The sequence below is a fragment of the Pleurodeles waltl genome, chromosome 2_2, assembly GCF_031143425.1.
Source record: "Pleurodeles waltl isolate 20211129_DDA chromosome 2_2, aPleWal1.hap1.20221129, whole genome shotgun sequence".
In the NCBI taxonomy this organism is placed as follows: Eukaryota; Metazoa; Chordata; class Amphibia; order Caudata; family Salamandridae; genus Pleurodeles; species Pleurodeles waltl.
Window position 1 is genome coordinate 1,087,850,344 of NC_090439.1, and position 18,487 is coordinate 1,087,868,830.

Genomic DNA, 18,487 nt, shown 5'->3' on the forward strand with positions numbered 1-18,487 from the left:
GAGAAAGAAATATGACAACTCAGTTAATTTACTCCATTGTTGGAAACCTGGTGGTCCACCCACCTATACATTGAGAGGATGGACGGACATTGTGGCAGAGGGAGTACTCCATCAGTTTTGCAACAGAGTATCCCCTATTACAAATTTCTAATCATTCCCTAAGTCCTTACAGGGGGACAATCAGGCCAGCTGTCCCCATATGCTTCTGGTTCATGCTTCCTAAGTAAAGGGAGCATAGAATGCGGACATAGTTAACACAAGTATGCAGCCCTTCTGATGGCTTAGCCAATGTCAGACAGATTGCCAATCACTTTCTTTTCTGGGGAGTTTGCTGGAAACCATTGCACACCTTTGGTGAGTTTCGCAATACTTTCACACACCTTTAGGAGTTTTCACAGTGACCATGAAAAAGCATAAGCAAAACTGTTTGTGAATTGATTGATTGACCATGTCCAACATCCTGAGAATAACCTACATTACCGGGAAAGGATAGCATCAGCATAAACATAGGACACAATTGGGTCACAACCTCTTCCACTTAATCTGAATCCTTGTTCATTGCTTCGGTCAGCCCAATGTTAATCCATTGCTGAATTTCCACCTCATTTTTTTAAGTGAAAAGGGGGGTGCACCTTTCACAGGACTCCCTTGGATGCGGATGGTCTGTTCTATTTTTCCCTTGCCCCCTCTCTTTGGCATTCTTCAGCTCACTTATGTTCTTCTAAGTTTGGCAATGCTGGTGTTGAGGAAGTGATCTTTCCTTTGAGTTCACTTTGGATCACCACTACCCACATCACTAACCGCGGTTGATCTCCTGTGATTGCCTAATCCTATGCTGCCCCGTGCTGACATTACTCCTGTGGTGTTACACCGGCTGGGAAGTCCCTGTGTGGAATTGCTCTTCCAGAAGTGTGCATATGCCTCCATGTAAGCCTGCACTACCTCACACATATGCTGTTATTAGGTTCAGATGTCATATTATGCTTTGTAGTTCTATGTGCCCCTCCAAATAACAATTGTTCGCACTTCCTATAAAGACATATCACTAGCGCAGGCTCCGCTAGGACATAAAATCAATGTGTGAAAAACTCCATACATGAAATATGCAGCAAGGGCTTCATATTTCCCCCATGTTTGGCAGTAATGAGCCAGCTAAAAGATATGTTTTATTTAACAATATTTTCTACTTTTGCAGAGCCTCATGAAATCTGCCCCGAGGAAACCTTCAACTCTGTAGTCTGGAAAGAGACGCCTGCTGGAGAGGCTGCGGCTGTCAGATGCCCACGAAACGCCACCGGTGAGAACAGAGGGTCCTACCCCCCTGCGCTGGGTACAGCAAAGTGAGCCAATGGCATTAGGCATTGGTGGTACCGTCAGCAGAACGTACTAATTAGGGCATGTTTTGTGTCCTGCTTACATCACAGACCTCATCCTCGCTACTAAGGTCTCTAGGCTGGGCCACATCTCAGCTACCACTCTTTACAAATTCCAGTTCCATTATTCTCTCCTTTCTGTGTAATTTCTTTATTATTTCAAGTTCAAAACCAGAAAGAAAACATCTCTTTCATTCAATATCATTCACCAGTCTAGATCTTCTAGGTTCTTTTCTACGGCAGGAACCTCATTTCCACCTTCATCTGAACTTTGTTAAGAAATGTAAAACTCCCCAATTAGTGCATCTCTGAAAGAGTGCTGGCATCTCCCACTCCCTCACCAGAAACCAAGAACCATCACTCGCCCTCTGTCTAAAGTACAATTTTAGAAATTGTCCAGCGTGTAATTATTCTTGTCAACTGCATGATGCCACAATCTGGTGCAAATGTGTAAAAATGTAGATGTAACTTGCATAAGTCAAGTGAGGGGTAGGACTAGCCCTGGGCAAAATTTAAATTAGCCAGCCTAATTTGCATAATTTTTCATTCCACTTGTTACGTGAAATTCCAGAAATTACCCCATTACACTACTTCACATAATGATGATGTGCTGTTCTCGGTAAACATTTACTGCAAAATGCAGAGGAGAACTTAATGCAAACCACCACTATTGACAGTGTTTTTATTTTGTTGTTCCTCGTGTCACCATGCAAGGATGCATTTCACACTGAAATATAGCATAAAATGACAGATTTGCATTTTGTGTATTTATGCATAATTTTGCATAGTTACACAGGAGCAAATTATGCAAATTTCGCAGACCCCTAGACAGGACATCTGCCCGTAATCACAAGATTCATTGCATTCTGGTATAGAAGATCATTGTTGTCAACTTAATTTATGTCAGTCTGTGGTCAGGGCAATATCGCACATATTCCTTCCGGGAGACAGTGATCTTAGCTGGGTCTGCATGTAAACACCATGGCCACCAGTTTCCATTTTCTCTTCCCATACCTGCAGGGTTGATCCTCAGGAGATGCACTTTGGATGATGAAGGAGATGCGTACTGGGAAGGTGCCACCTACATCAAATGTGTGTCCCTTGACTACAGGAATGTCCAGCAGATGGTAAGGACAGCTATGTCCCACTGGGCTTTTCATACCACTTTGTAAATGGAAGATCTCAATTTACATCTCTGCAATCTCAGACTTCATTTCAACTTCTGAAAATGCATAGTGGATCAAAACTAGCTTCAGGGCATTGACGTGATATTTTGTTGATCTACTGCTTTTGATTACATAGACCATGTGTGCTTTTTATACAACAGAAATTGTCTATTTCAGCGATAGGTCTTTGAAGCACTCCGTCTTTCATCCATTCTGTGTGCAGATGTCGGAAGGGTTTTATCGAGACAAGATCAGGTGAAAAGTGACTTTTTGCCTGAGATCCCTCATGATAGTTTTAATTCCAGGTGATATCCCCCCAAGTGGAAGAGGGTGAGATGATTCGCAGTGCACACTTTCAGATCCCAGACTTACCTATAGTATAAATGTCACAGCGTGACGCCGTAATCTGCTCAAATACTTTACCAGTACCACTCAAACCAAGTGCCGAGATCCTTTCCTGATAAACCAAACTCCCCTCCTAGGATCTGGAAACAACAACCTCAAGCTTCCATATGCATTTATTGTAGCACATGAGCCTGTGCATAGCGGGCCCAGTGGTAATGTCCTGTCATTTTGTTTCAGACACGGGAACATCTCGCAAAGGCTCAAAGGGGGTTAATTGGTGAAGGCGTCTCAGAGGTAATCCAGAGCCTGGTGGAGATCTCTCAGGAAGGCACCAGCTACAGCGGCGACCTGCTGTCCACTATTGAGGCCCTCAGGAACATGACAGAGATCTTCCGCAGAGCTTACCACAGCCCCACCGCCCTGGATGTGCAGGTTGGTGTACTGGTCCAAGACAAGGTCATGCGTCAATATCAGTTTTATTTTTCCAATGCATTAGGGCATTACCGATTTAGGCAGAGAGCGCCTCATAGCCCCGGGCTCCGGGCGACTGCACCTGCTGCTGTACGGATAGCCATGCCACTGAGTTGAGCTGCAATCCGGGCTCGATTACAAATTCTGATTTCACCTTGCTGTCCTAAAGTGGATTTTCACTAAAGGATGTGAATAAAACTGGCAGTGATGATGGGACTCTGCGCTGCAGCTAAACATTGGCCCTAGAGCAAGCCTCAGCAGCCACTTATGGCTGGAGAAGCAGCACACTGTGGTCCATATTTATACTTTTTTTAGCGCCACATTTGCGCTGCTTTTTGACGCAAAAGTGGCGCAAACTTACAAAATACATTTGTATTTTGTAAGTTTGCACCACTTTTGCGTAAAAAAATTACGCAAATGCAGCGCTAAAAAAGTATAAATCTTGGCCTGTATGTTTCATTTCCCAGTTAATGGAAGTCTTAAGCAGGACTTCCGGCAGCGGGGAAAGGAGATAACATGCTTTTCAACCTGCAGTATTTGTGCCACTCATAGCTAGGCCAGTGCCAGTAGAGAAACACAGTTTTCTGCGGTCTGATGTCCAGCCCATGGGCGTAGCTATCAACTGTGCAGCAGGTGCAGTGGCACTAGGATTAGGCGGCCTGTTCTCCTTGCTTGTATTAGGGCTCATGGCTCCCTTGCTGGGCTATTAGCCCAGTCCATGCTATATAGAACATCAGATTGCATGGAATGGGGCAGACAATGTGAAATCATGCCCGAAGGTACCTCTTTGAGAACTGAGTACTTTCCTGACTTCATGTCTGAACTTTTTCACCTCTCCCACCCCTTGGGTATAATTAACACGTGCAAAAACAGAGCATTTTTGTCACTGAAAGGGTTATTGTGATTAGCCCCTGTGATTAGCCCCAGTTCGGTTTGGTGAAAGCTATTAACTCATTTTGCATGAAGGGCTCCATGTTCATAGAGGCAGTGGACATGAGACTATCACACCCTTCCAACCCCACGTGACCCACCTTCCAGTGAGTTTCATGCTGTCCTATCTATTTCATTTTAGCTGCTAGATAGAAAGCAGAGCAGGTTCCAGGGAGCACCAAATTCAGCATTATTACATCAACAGGTACCATCAAATATGTAGTGCTGTGCACTGAATATTAAGGTTTGCGGGTGCAGATTGAGTCGGAGAGAAAAGAGGAAACTAAGCAGATGTACGAAGCCAGTTTCCATTTCTTAATGGGCCGAATCGCTATTTCAGGCCATTAAAAATGCAAAACGGGCTTTTCTTATGTACAGAGCCCCTTAAGAAATCGCAAATTGCGATTTCTCCCCTGTAGAAATTGCAATTTGCGATTCCCAAAATAGGAAATCTCAAATAGGGATTTCTTATTTGCGATTCTATTATGATGTACCATGCATTTCCTAAATGCGACTCGCATTTAGGAGATGCAATTACCATCAACTTTAAGTCAATGGTAACCAGGTGCAATTTTTAAAAAGCATCCCAAAGTGCATTTTTAAATTGCATTAGAGCACACACATGCCCTTGGGTATATGTGAGCTCTACAGGTGCACCTTTATTTTTGGGGTGCACCAAGACGGGGCCTTCTGCCCATTGTCTTCCTTGGTGTTGCAGTTCCTAAAAAACAATTTCCTAATAAGAAATTGCTATTTGGGAAATGCAAAACCGGCTCATTGACGCAAATGCAATGTGATTTCTTAATAGTGATTTTCTAATAGCGATTCCTACTTTGCAGGAATTTCTTTTAAGAAATTAGTATCTTTGTACATTGCATTTTGCATTTCTCAACTAGCGATTTCTATAAAGTCGCTATTTAAGGAATGCAAAAATTGCATTTTCATACATCTGGCCTTAAGTCACTATACTATATAGTTGTGTCTTTGCAGAGTACATATGTACAGCTTGGGCCACCAGGAGAAAGAGAGATTTTTCCAGAATTGCATATTTTTGGTTAAGTACCGAAGCTGGGATTAACACCCACGTCTTAAATCACTATATCACATTTTCATGTCCATGCCCCTGTGACCACCGATTGCAAGACACACTACCATTTGGTAGGCTTAGACTTGTGCAATGTTTAGGAGAGCTCATCTTCTCCAACTTTCCCATTTCAAGGGAAATCATATTTCCCATCACTCCATATGCCCAAGCTGTCTATCAGATAGGAATGGGACAGGCAGGACCTACAGTGTCCATCAATTACAGAACGTTGTCATCTTACCAGGACTATTTGGTTGTAGGAGTGGTGGGGAGTCCTTTGTTTTTAGGAAGCAGAACCCAGTTTGATAATTTTTCGTTGTGATCATAACACCATCATAGCTGTGCCTTTTACTGATGTGACGTCATAGCAGTGAATACCTAGCTTTTGAAAGTGCATTGATAATGGCAGTGTATGGGACAAATAAATAACCTTTCCATCTTCCGCTGTGTCAGGTTTAGTCTCTTTACTATTGCATTTAGTTTTGTTAGCTTAGATAGCCTGTCTGGTGGAGGTTACACCATGTATAGTGGTGGGCCTCCAGTCACTAACCTTTCTTTCTTACGATGCAGTGCGGTTTGAATGATGGTTGACTATGTCTGAGTGAAGATTCCTCTTTCTCGTTCTTTCAGAACTTTGTGCAGATCATCAGCAATTTGCTGTCGGAGGAAAACAGAGATAAATGGGAGGAAGCTCAGATGGTACGTACAACGCCATTCCAATGAGTCCATCAAAGGTAACTGAGTGTAAATCGCCGCTCCCGGGGGCGGAGCAAGGCAGGCTATTGGATGGTTGTGCTTTTTTCAGCTTCTGTCTTGAGGTTCCTGTCCGCTGTCTGCTGCTGGCTGTGAAGTATCATCCAGTCCAGGCCGGGGCGCATATTGGTACCCAGGGAACCAGGCTTGTAAAAACATGGGGCCAGTTCCAAGGAGATCTCAAGCTGGGAGTCATGATGCTGGGTTACCCACCAAGAAAGGAAAAGTTTTTGGTTAGAAAACAACCCCGCTTTCCATAGATTTGTTCCCACATATAGTATCATGATGTTATGAGTTTAAGAGTTTAAGAATTGCTAATGCTGCTTAGTAAGGGTACAGTGAGCAAACCAGGCCTTATTTATATGGGGACAAAAAAAAGGGGTCACCTGACGGTGGTTGGTATCTTCAAATTGATGCGACGTAGAATGCAAACTCACGAAGATTGTGACTTTCAATTGGAGGGACTCTTCGTGAAACCTTATGGAGGAGGAAGATATATGGACCACATATCGGAACACATTACAGTTATTTTTTATGGCGTGAAGAAGTCCCAGTGTGTAGGGGCCGAAATGCATTGGTTGTGTCCATGACCATCATGTGCTTTTCACGACAGAAATAAAAAATGAACTTTTAACATATCCATATATTTGTCCATGGTGCCTTGATCAACGCGTTGGACGTCTGTGCACTTTGGATTATATTTTTTTATCATACTAACAAAATCAGCTGATTGGCTTCTATATACAAACTGAACCCACCTGATCCTTTGGGACTATTAAATCATTCATTTCTTTTGGATTTGTTTTACACTCTATTATATTTTTCTTTGACTACATTATACAGAGTGCTTTTCCTTTGTTATGTTGTACAATTGCTAAGTTTGGGGTCTTTGGGATGGTTAGCCCTGGGAGTGGAGCACCTGTTCTTTGAATGATAGAGTGTGTGGTGACTCATGCCACAACCATTGTAGAGTTAGGCTCTGGAATAGTTGTATAATATGATTGTTATTTACATATCTCTTCACCCTCTCCTCGCACCGCATTATCTCCCTTGTGTAGTGTGCTGTATTTATGTAACACGGTCGCCTCCTAGAAAACGGAACTATTACATAGAAAAATGCCATTTTTAGTCTGATGATTGGTGGCAAGTGCGTAACATAGCCACCCGCAGCCCCTCCGTTTTCTTTGCAGGGGGCAACCTCAAGTTTCATAACACCACTGATTGGTTGATAAATTAGCTCTCAACTCAAAGCAGACAAACATTGGAACACCCCGGATCTATTTTTGGAGAAATCAAATTTAAAAGAAATTGAAATATAGGGTCACAGGAAGCTGGCAACCCTGGTGGCGCCCATTGTAAGAAGATGAGCCTAATTGTACCAATTCATGGCAATGGACAAATATATGGATATGCTAAAAGTTCATTTATTAGCATCTTGAAAAGCACATAATGGACATGATCCCATTTATTGGCTCCACAACACCGTGTACACTGCCCCACTTCTGCTACTCATGCACACTAATACAATGATATGCAGGTCTTTGAATGAGGCGAGGTGGGTGCAACGGATCTAGGCGATAGATGCAGAAAGGGCCAGACATGGTGGGACGTATAATTGACTCCTTTCCTGATTCGCTCCTGTAACGGCGAGCCGTATTCTGTGCCTCGATGGGAGCACAGAATGGTTTTCCTGGATTATAATAACTTTCCATTCTGTTATAGCATTTAATAGCTCAGTCCTGCCCTTTCGGAGAGCAGTGAAAGCAGGTTTTATTATTAGGTTGTATTATCGCCAATCCCCTTCATTTTGCGAGATCACTCCTTCTCCCGGCCACCATGGAGACCTAATCTCGGCCAAGCAAATGGAAGTTATCAAAACAGCAAAATCGAGGCTTCTGGGCTTAGTTGATTTGTATTAATTTTCGTCAGCATTGCCTTTATTAAAGGACAGCTCCAGCTTAGGATGGTCCCTGTTAGGTTGCCAAGACAACACAAACTCATTCCCCATGCCGATACATTCCAATTTTCAGCTTCCTCAGTTGCTGGCCTTGAAGAGAAACCACTATCAGTTTCTTTAGGTTTTTATGGTTACGGGTTGGAAAATGTGTTACAAATCGTGAAATAGACAGGTTGTGGCGACAAATGTTTACTTTTTTTTAAAAACCGAGCCCGCAAGGGCGTTATTGATGGTTTCTGACATGGTAATATTGGGTGGATGGCTACACTGCAGTTACAATACTCTTGACAGGTGGGCTTACTAGGAGGACCCTCTTTCCCTAGCGTGGTCTTTGGGTGTGAGGACCATTGGGAACACCAGTATGGTCTGGTGGGTGTTTACAGGGCACAAGCTCTTGTTCTAGTCAGTGGCAAATGCATGCACGTCCACTGATCCAATAAATGGATACAAAATCCCATCAGCAGCCCGTCTCACGCCCACGCAATGAGTGTTTAGATGGGGGTATCTTCAAAGGTAGGCAGTCTCTCTGGATCTAAATGCTGGCATGTCATCCTAGCTAATTTGTCCAAAGCCTGCAGCAGCCGATATAATGCAGGCCACTGAACACACAAGAAGTAGCGTCTGTGGTATAACATGGGGATGAACATATATTTTGGTTGAGCTACAATTCCAGCCAATTGCAACCTCTGAAAATATCCTGGCATGTCTTTGGATGACCCTGTGAAGTCATGGGCTCACAGGCGGAATACCTTAAATGGGCCACAGAATCCTTAGGTGCCTTGATGTGACCAGATTTGGGCACTGTAGTCATTATAATACCTAGCGACCAATTAGCTCCCATTTAAAAATGCTTAGTAGAGTGACTTTATCATAATCATTCATGATCCCACTTCAGTAGTAGACATATTTATTTTACTGCCCCTCACCAGCGCAAAATGAAATATTATTCGACCAATAAATAGGTAGTATACTTGGGGTCTTGATCTTCGAGCTAAGGAGTCTTAGATGGTCACAGTAAATGGCTTTGCTAGTGCCCATGCTAAATCACTGCTGAAAATAACAACCATGAATGGCTTGTGGTGGCAATAAATGGCTTCTGTAAATGGTCTCAGTGAATGATTGTTTAGAATACTCACAGTGACTAACTACAGTAAGTGGTCATAGCGAATAACTGCTCAAAATACTCACAATGAATGGATACTGGTCATGGTGAATGCCTACTTGGTATACGCAGTCACTGGCTCCAGTAAATGGTCACATTGAATGGCTGCTGTAAATTACCATTTTGAATGGGTGCTTAAAATACTCAATGTGAATGCCTTTAAAAGTTGCCATTTTGAATGGCTGCTGTAACCGGGCCTGGTGAATGGCTGCTGTAGATAGCCACAGTGTCATGGTGAATGGTTTCTTAAAGTACTTGCAAGGAAGGGATGCTGAAAATGGTAGTGGTTGATGGTTGTTTCAAATAGCCACAGTGAATGACTGCTTTAAATGGTCCAGGCAACCAGAGACTCAATATGACATTGTCAGCAGCTGATGCTGCAAAAAAAACAAAATTATACGGATGTTTTTTGTTTCTGCAGATGGGGCCAAATGCTAAAGAACTATTCAGGTTGGTCGAAGATTTCATTGACGTCATTGGATTTCGCATGAAAGATTTCAGGGACACATACCAAGTCACCGACAACCTGGGTACGTGGTACTTTCCAGTGGCACTCATTATCAGTCTCTGATACATCCAATTTGGGCTTTACAGATATGATTAGCTTGATTCGTGCTTTAGCCCCTGCAGTATGAATCAGTGTAATCTCTAGAGTGTAGTACCAGCTTCCAAAGCAAGGGGGTGCTAGTCGGAATGGAAAAAATGTCAGTTCACAAGAGTCACAGCCAGGGTCGGACTGGAACATAAAATAGGCCCAACGCCAAAACGTAAGTGGCCCCCATTAATGAATTAGATAGCTAAAAAAGTGACCCATGTTTGCAAACTGGGACAGTTTTAGACATGTAAAGACACACTGTACAAGTGTTTTGTAAGGTATGGACTTCTGCATGGATATGAGCTTGCTGCAGCCACTGCTTGTTTTAATGTTAGGGAAATCAACAGTAAAAACTGGTCCAGCAGCCCGTAACACAGGCCCACAAATAGATAAATAACCAGCCCACAAACTGACTTGTGAGACCAGCCTATCGGCCACTGCCTGATTGCATTATAGGCCAGTCTGAATCTGGTCCCAGCAAGGTGGGATTTATTTGTCAACAACTTAATCTTTTTTTTTTTTAAACAAATACATATTTTATCAACTATATCACCTTGCAGTAGACTCAGTATGTTTAAGCCTGGACAACCACTGGGGTAGTTGAAAAGGTAAGTAAGAAAGGTGATATATATTTGATCAGTTTGCAAAATAATAAGATCCGGACCCAATTTTGTTCAAAAGCTTGTAGCTGGCTCTACCGAATGCTGATGTATCGAATACCAAGGATGAATAGTCTTTAATCCGCCACCAGACATCAGTCGGGCAGGTTCCAGGTTTCTCCCTTTCCTTTTCTGTCTTTCTGTTCCTGTTTCTTTCCTTCTTTTGCTCTGCACCAGAGTCTGATGGGTATAAGGTGATCAGGCATTCTAGATTTGCAGGGACAGTCCAGGTTTTTCACCAGCTGTGGCTGCGTTTTCCGGTAAATTTAACAAATGTCCCGGCTTTCAGAGAGGGTAAACTGAAAACAGAGTGGTGCACATTTTAATGTGTTTCAAGGCATAACTAATTAGCAGCTTTTGTCACAAAGCGCTTTGTTACAACGCATGATAATGGGTTTTGGTTTTAAATGTGCATGTAATTTATTCTTATAGTGCCTCACTGTTTTTGTTTCCATTTTAATGACGACTGTCACTTGTCACTCTGTGCCCCTCGGTTGATGTAAAATTGTAGTCCTCCTTCTGTTTTTGCAAAATGATGTTGTTCTTGTTGTTCAAACTCTGGTCACCCTAGAGTGTATGGTCCCCCAAAATGAGTGCCATTGGTCCCACCTTCAGCCACCGGCTCAAATCATGTACTGTATGGGATGAAGTACGTACATTGTAAGGATTCTGGAAAAGTTAGCAAGGAGTTCTGTAAAGCATATAGAGGAATGAGGTTGAAGATGACTTGCAGTATCCTTTTAACATACTGCAGAGGGTATTATTATTAGTACATGGTGACACCATCAACCCTGCCACACACCTTTTAAATTCTTGGTGTGCAGCTCCTTGATATGAAAAGAATACTATGTTTACAGACATGAAGATTAAAAGCAGAATCTGTAGTGAGTAATTAAACACACCAAAACTAAGTTAGTACTTTGTTTGGAAAAACCATTAGAATCTGTTTAATGTACATTAGATTGAAAAATGACAGAGCTCAGAATGTTTAGAAACAAGCTAAGTGACTCTGTGTTTCCTGTACTGAATTCTATCATGCACAAATAAACATGTTGCCATAGAAGTGCTGTTTCTTATTTATTTTAGAAAAACATCAGAAAAATGTCAAGTTCTTGTTTCATTGTTTAAGTGCTGTGTTGATAAAGATGGACAAACCTGATTAATATAATTGAGGGTGGACATCAGCCCTGAACACTGTTGCTCCACTGAGACAGGTTACAATGAAGGAAAAGCTTCCGTCTGCTCCCCAGTGCACGCGGGAGATTTCCTGTGCCAAGCAAAGCTCTCTGAGCACTGGGAGAACCTGGCAGCTCAACCACAGCCTTCAGGCCAAGGTTGTTTATAAGAAGGCATTAAAACAATATGAAAACAAATAAAGCAAGCTGTGATCACATATTTTGCAAACAGAGTTGATGTCGCAAAACATTCCTAACAGAAGGTTTTTGCATTTGTTAAAAACCTGTGGACTCCCCCTTATCAAGCTACAATTATTAGTCCTTCTTAAACTCTCCATGATGACCTTTCCATATGTTATGAAGAAAAGAATGCAAAACTATTGACTTCTGCAATGCAGCTACAACAACTTAGAACTCTTTTGATCAATTTGGAAATTCTCATTGTCTAGAGCAGTGGGTCTTGCCTTTTTGACTACTGTGGGCCCCCCACTTATTCACTACAGGAACCCGGGGACCCCCACTGATTCAATAATTAAATCCAGAGTAATTACTGGAAGTCAGGGACCCTGGTCTAAGCATTTCCGGTAATTTGAACCGCAGAAAAATGCATTTAAAAATACAGAAACATGCATTCATGAAAAATACAATTGATAAAATATTTTATTTAAGTCATAGGCAAATATAAAAAATTCCAAGTTTGAATTTAAATCGGAAGGTTGGAACTGTTCTAATTTCAGATGAGCCATTCATCGCCCATACTGTATTCTGTTTGATGCACTTGCACTGCTCTCATGAATCAAGCTGACGACACTAACGTAATTTTTTTCCTCCAGTTTCAAATTCCTAACATTTACAGAATGTTTTCAATTTTTCATTATTAAATTTTGCTTCTCTATTTATATACACTTTTGTAATCTGTTAACATATAATTGTCTAAGCAATCGCGGAGCCCTGAGTAGGGTTCACAGACGCCCAAGGGTCCCTGGACCACAGGTTACGGACCACTGGTCTAGAGTGCTTAACTCAGTTTCACCCACTTTCTGTGGAATTAGTTGAAAAACCTACTTAAAAAAAAAATATGGCTGCCCGCTAGACCCATGCCCGCCACATATTCTTCATTTAGCTGCATAAAACAGTAGCTCTCACACTTGCTGATGTCTGTAACTCCTGCTTGGCTTCAGCTGTAGTTCCCAGAAGCTGGAACAGGCACTACTAATTCTGCTTTTGAACAAGCCTTTTGCTGACCCTGCAGTGCTGAATAATTTTGGACCTATAGCTGTTCTACCATTGCCAGTTAAAAAAATAGAAGGAGAGGTCAACCTGCATGTGTCTCAGTTTATTGAGTTAAACTCAATACTAAAGCAGGTTATGAGGTTTACTTTTGAATTAAGTCTGCTTTATCAACCCTGTTAGAAGCACTTTGGTAAATACTAGACAGAGGAAGCAGAGTTGCTTTGATTTTATTGAACAGGAGAGCTGCCTCGATACAGCGTCTCATACTCCTTTACATCGATTGGTCTTAGGCGGCATTAAACGGATTGGTGAACTTTACTATTGACTTTTAGAGCCTAAGCCGTTGAATATTCCTGCTTTTACACAATATCTCAACCTCTAACATCTGGTGTCTAGTAGAGCTCATCCTTGGCCTCTACACAATGCAATCTGTATGTGTCTGCCTTGACTACCTTCAGTGAGGAGACTCCATCTGTGGCAGCGAGTTCTAAGTGCTGCATTTATGGGGATGCTTTGAGGGTGTTGGCCAACTCCCAACATTTGTGAAGTGTAAGTGTTGGTACCTGGTTGTGCTGACTCCTCGTGGCCTTCTTGTTTGCGGCCTGCTAAGCTGGCACAACCTAACCATGTTGAGTCTCCCAAAACCCTTTGGGTGACTTTTGAGAGTAAGTTGTCCTTTTGGATTCAAATTAACAAAGCCAACTCTACCTGCTTTTATTACCTATGTTTATTGTGTAAGATTGTCCCTTCCCTTTCTCTAGACCAAAGTAAGAAAGATGTCCAGGCAGTAATTGTGCCTCGCTTGGACACTATGAATCTTTATAGATAGGACTCTTACGTTTACTAATACACGTTTACAAATGTTCAACTGATGCAGAAAAGTACCACTGGACAACTTTTAGGTATAGTTTGGTGGAAACCATTGTTACCCATTCACATGGTTTAGATTGGCTTCTAGTGCAAGGAAGAGTTATCTTCAAATCATTCTGCATATGTCACAAGGCTCGTTCCAGGTCAGGTTCTAAGGATATCAGGACACATATTACGCCTTACGTTTCTTCGTGGTCTCTCCACTCTTCTTCGTCTGGGTCACTACCCACTGCCCCCAGGATTAAAAAAAGCTCAAACTGGAGGAAGACCTTTCTTCTACTGCTCCACTAAATTATGGTACAAACTCCCCGTTAATATAAGAGGTGAATTGGATTATTTAATCTTCACAAATAAAATACAAACGTGGTTAGTATACTCATTTTATGGTGATACTTTGTTTCTTCGGCCGCGCCAGAACAAAGATAGATGGGTATTTGTTGTTCATTGTATTTTTCATCATGATCAGCTGAATTATGCTCTGAGACCTGCCTTTCATCTTAGCTGTTGGCTCTAGCAGGAGGCATTATGATGCCACAACTCGACTGTCATTTATTACAGATGAGTTGTTGGGCCATTTTCTTATTACAGTTGACTAGAGATGTCACATCTCGACTATAATAAAGAAACTGGAGACGGCTGAACTCTGCACCTATAGGTTAGCGAAGGGAAGTGCATATCTAATTGTAACTCATGGTCCAGTGAATTTAGGTGTGGCCATCTCTCAGTGGGTTGAGTATCCTAAACTCCTACTAGTTGACAGTGCAAAAGAAATTAAGGGAGTGCAAGCATTTTGCTGAAAAGAGCTTGATATTCATAGCTATACCCCTTTTCCGCTCCATTTTTCTAACTATCTGCAGATGAAGACTTCCAAAGGTGACGGCAGGTGGCACCCTTTGCATTGGTAGTAGGCTATGGTTACATTTTAATTATGGTGGTAAAATTTACAAAATTTCGCTTTATGGACTTTCGGGTAAACTTTTCTACCCAAACGCACACTTCTGATAAAAACCTCTCAGGGGATACCGAGGGAGACTCATTTGCACAGAATATGAAAATATCACAAGAAAAAAATATGTTTTCCACATCCTTCTGTATGTATGTCCTAGAAAGCTTGCAGTATCTTTGTCTTTTGCATATGCACTGCATACCTAATATGTTCCCAGTCTTACTAGAACAGTTCTTAAAGTAGTGGTCCATGATTACTGATTTTTAACTGCAAACTATGACCCAGAATCGCAGCCCTGGGGTAAAGTGAGGCTGGTGGTGTTCAAGCTTTTGAAGCCCCTTCCTAGCTGCTGCTTGATGCTCACACGCATCCCTTCTTTCTTTGTGGAACAGCAGGCAGGCGTAAAGAATCAGAATCCCACGATACGCCTAATTACCAGCCGCAAAATGCAATATCATGTAGTGCCATCTGTCGCAAACACAATGACAGGCAATGCTGAATATGATGAAATCCAAAGTCCTCTGCAAAAAAATGAAGAACCTTTCAAATTTTAGCCCCTCTTACTTTGAAACAAGATCTTAACATGAGTCTCCCACTGGAAACTACTTTCTAGAAACCAGAAACCTCTGCCCACTCAGTCCTTTAAATCCATGGGTTAGGGAGACAGACCTATAACAGTGGGAGCACCAAGACCCTGAAATGACCTACCCTCTTGCATCAAATACTCTATTCCCTGATCTGTGCAGGAAAGAACTTACCACCAAATGCCTCTCCTAGGCCCCACACGCGTCCCTCTCGCAGACGAGCCTTGTCTCCATTGACCAAATGTTTGAAGTGAATGGGGACAAGTGTGGCCTTAGCCTAGCCCTCTTCCCTGATGGAATAATAGCCCATGGTATACTGGTGACCTACCCTGTCTCACACGGATACCAGGTTGTCTCAATGTTTTCATGGGGAGCGCTGTGTTACTGGTGATCACATGACTAATAACCCTTGTTCATTATGATTTGTTTTTAAAGTTCTGAGCATTCACAAGCGACCAGCCAACGCGGCCACAGACATCAGCTTCCCCATGAAGGGCTGGAGAGGCATGGCAGACTGGGCCAGGAACTCGGAGGACAAAGTCACCATTTCCAAAAGCATCCTTTCATCGGGGCTGACAGGTAAGCAAAGGATGCGGTCTCCAGGGCAGCGGTAAGCATGGGGTTGTCACCACTGACATTCGGTCAGTTCTTCCCAAGCGCCATCATTGTTGTCTTCCCATTTATTTCCGTTTGGAAATTTCTTGCGCCACGATTTGGTCAATTCTCTCTTTAGTGATGGATTGTTGGTTGGTTTGAATGACTGATTATGCTGTCAATTTGCTTCACTTCTGGTGTTTGCTGGGAATAATTACCAACAACAGAAGCGGTATCTAAGGTTAGAGTCTGCATGGAAAAGTCTGAGGCCGTGTGTTCCTTTTTTTTAAGGAGATTGCATTACAAAGTACCAATCTGGATTCCTCCCCGCTATCCAGCTGAGAATATTAGCACACGCAGAGATGGGGCAAGTATCCGCTATCTCATGCGTTTTGCAGCCACTATATAATGTAGCTGGTTGTATCACCACCTTCAAGTATTCAAGAGCCATGACTGACCCAGACAGATGCGTGTCTCGCTCGCTACTCAGCCTCTACCCTGGTGCCCATTTCATCCAATTCTGCCTCACACACAGATCCCTACAGAGATGTACCCTAACTAACTTAAAGAGCCAATGGCAGCTGTACCACAGGACCAGTCTCTAGACCCCTGATCAAAACCCCCACTTCAAGTTGCTTGATTTGGGGGTTCAACCCTCTCCAGGGCTCACCGTTTAAACTCTCCCCCAGAGAGCAAAATGCCAAAACGAATCCCCCAAAATCCTGCAAGTTCCAGTGGTTAATTTCCACTCCACAAGGTAACACTACTTACTAACTGCTGTTCTCCATTGTATTAATGTGCCTCGAAGCCAGCTTCTCAGTGGCTTTGTGGCGCTTTTCAAACCCACAAAATAATTAGATGCTGTACTTACTGGTGACACAGACATTTCTAAGAGTTTCCTTTTGAGACTCACCAACCAGAACCAAACCACAATGTGGCAGCCAAGGTACCCCCCCCGTCCATTTATTTATGACACCAGACTTGACAACACTGAGAACACCATGGGGCCACCGTCACCAAAGAAGCGGGGCACTGGGAGTAAGGCTGGCAGCCCCCTATTTGCTGCACTGAATGTTGCTGGTGAATGAAATTAAATGGACCCTGTAGTTAAAAGAAATGGGATAAACTTACCCTAAATAACACCAGTCCAAACGACATGTGATTTTCTCTATACTTTTTAGCACTATGAAACAAGTAACAGACTGTGATTTAACAGAACCCCAAAGACTCGTCAATGCAGTGTTATTAAAGGAACAGCCTGGTTTTGTCATGGTATGTACTCCGACCACAAGTACAGACTTACAACCACTTTAAAAAGAAAAACATGGAAAGGGGACAGAGAAGACAATTGATTGGCTGATCAGCGCCAGTGTCTTTTCTGTCCCGGGCATCACATCTTAATACCAGTGGACAGTCCATTCACCTCGACGGGCACTTGCTAGCTGGATCAAGGTCTCCAGGGATGCTCTCCTGTTGACTTAGGTCGTCATCACAGCTTGTGATCTGTGCTCCCACTATCACCACCAATCGGGGGCTCCATCACTGCAGACACTACAGCATGCTAATGCTTTCCAAACATGACTAAGCATGAGTTTGCACAATCAGAGTTTTTTATGGACCATGAGGCCACAGTTTGTTATGCAATTTATAGAAAAAATGTTTTTTTTTTCTGCACCAGACCACTATCGGAGCACAACAGTGCAGGTGAAAGCGACATACGCCTGACTTAAGAATTTGGTAGATGGGTTACTCCGTCACAACAGTGACGGATATCCCGTCCGCCGAAATCTAAATCCCATAGGACAGTGGTTCCCAGCCTGTGGTCCGGGGACTCCTGGGGGTCCGCGAAGCCTCCTGAGGGGGGCTCTGTGACTCCTTAGAAAAATAAATAATATTAACAGATTTGGTTCTATGCTTTCAATAAAGACTCAGTGAGGGGTCCCCGGATTCCAGTAATGATGGGGATCCTCAGAAGTCAAAAGATTGGGAGCCACTGCCATAGGACATTATGGCATTTAGATTTCGGCGGACAAGTTTTCTGTCACTGTGTGACGGAGTAACCCATCCGCTGAGTTCTAAATCAGGTCCTTAGTATTAATAAATATGAAGGAACGTAAAACGTCACAGATTGCTGTATTGGAGACAGTTAGTGCCGGGAAAGGGGCCTTTAGGCGAGGGATAACCATGGAAAAAGAAATCACATTTGGTTAATATCAGATGTGCTTTTTTCTTGATCCCCTAAGTCTATCAAAGATTCCTTTGTAACAGCGTCTTTCGAGAAAAGTGTCACGTTTTGTTTGCAATCCAGCTAGGCTGCAGTATCAGCATTTTCCCTTCAGATTAGAATCAATAATTTTGTGACGAAGCATTCAAATTCATGCAAATAGAACTTAAATAGAGGCATCAGAAAATACTGTGGCCTTCAAGCTCTTGTCAATAGGGTGGAAAGAACTGATGCAGCTAATTTCCCAGGTATCCTGAACAGAGAAGCTAGTGTGTTTTAATTATGGAATCCAAGGACAGTTTCTATGCATAATTTCATTGTTGACTGAGCTCTACATGGCCACAAAAATGTAAAACACAAACACTA

General features: G+C 42.7%; 1 protein-coding gene across 17 annotated transcripts in view; it reads left to right on the forward strand.

The window, feature by feature from the left end:
* The window catches only part of ADGRB1 (adhesion G protein-coupled receptor B1), a 437,507-nt gene that overhangs the window by 219,477 nt on the left and 199,543 nt on the right, over positions 1 to 18,487 (forward strand). For all 17 annotated transcript variants that reach the window (XM_069220849.1, XM_069220852.1, XM_069220854.1 and 14 more), the window contains 6 exons: positions 1,196 to 1,297; positions 2,394 to 2,500; positions 3,122 to 3,316; positions 6,000 to 6,068; positions 9,663 to 9,771; positions 15,739 to 15,882. In XM_069220849.1, coding sequence (XP_069076950.1) covers positions 1,196 to 1,297; positions 2,394 to 2,500; positions 3,122 to 3,316; positions 6,000 to 6,068; positions 9,663 to 9,771; positions 15,739 to 15,882 — 726 coding nt within the window. The remainder of the gene's footprint in view (positions 1 to 1,195; positions 1,298 to 2,393; positions 2,501 to 3,121; positions 3,317 to 5,999; positions 6,069 to 9,662; positions 9,772 to 15,738; positions 15,883 to 18,487) is intronic.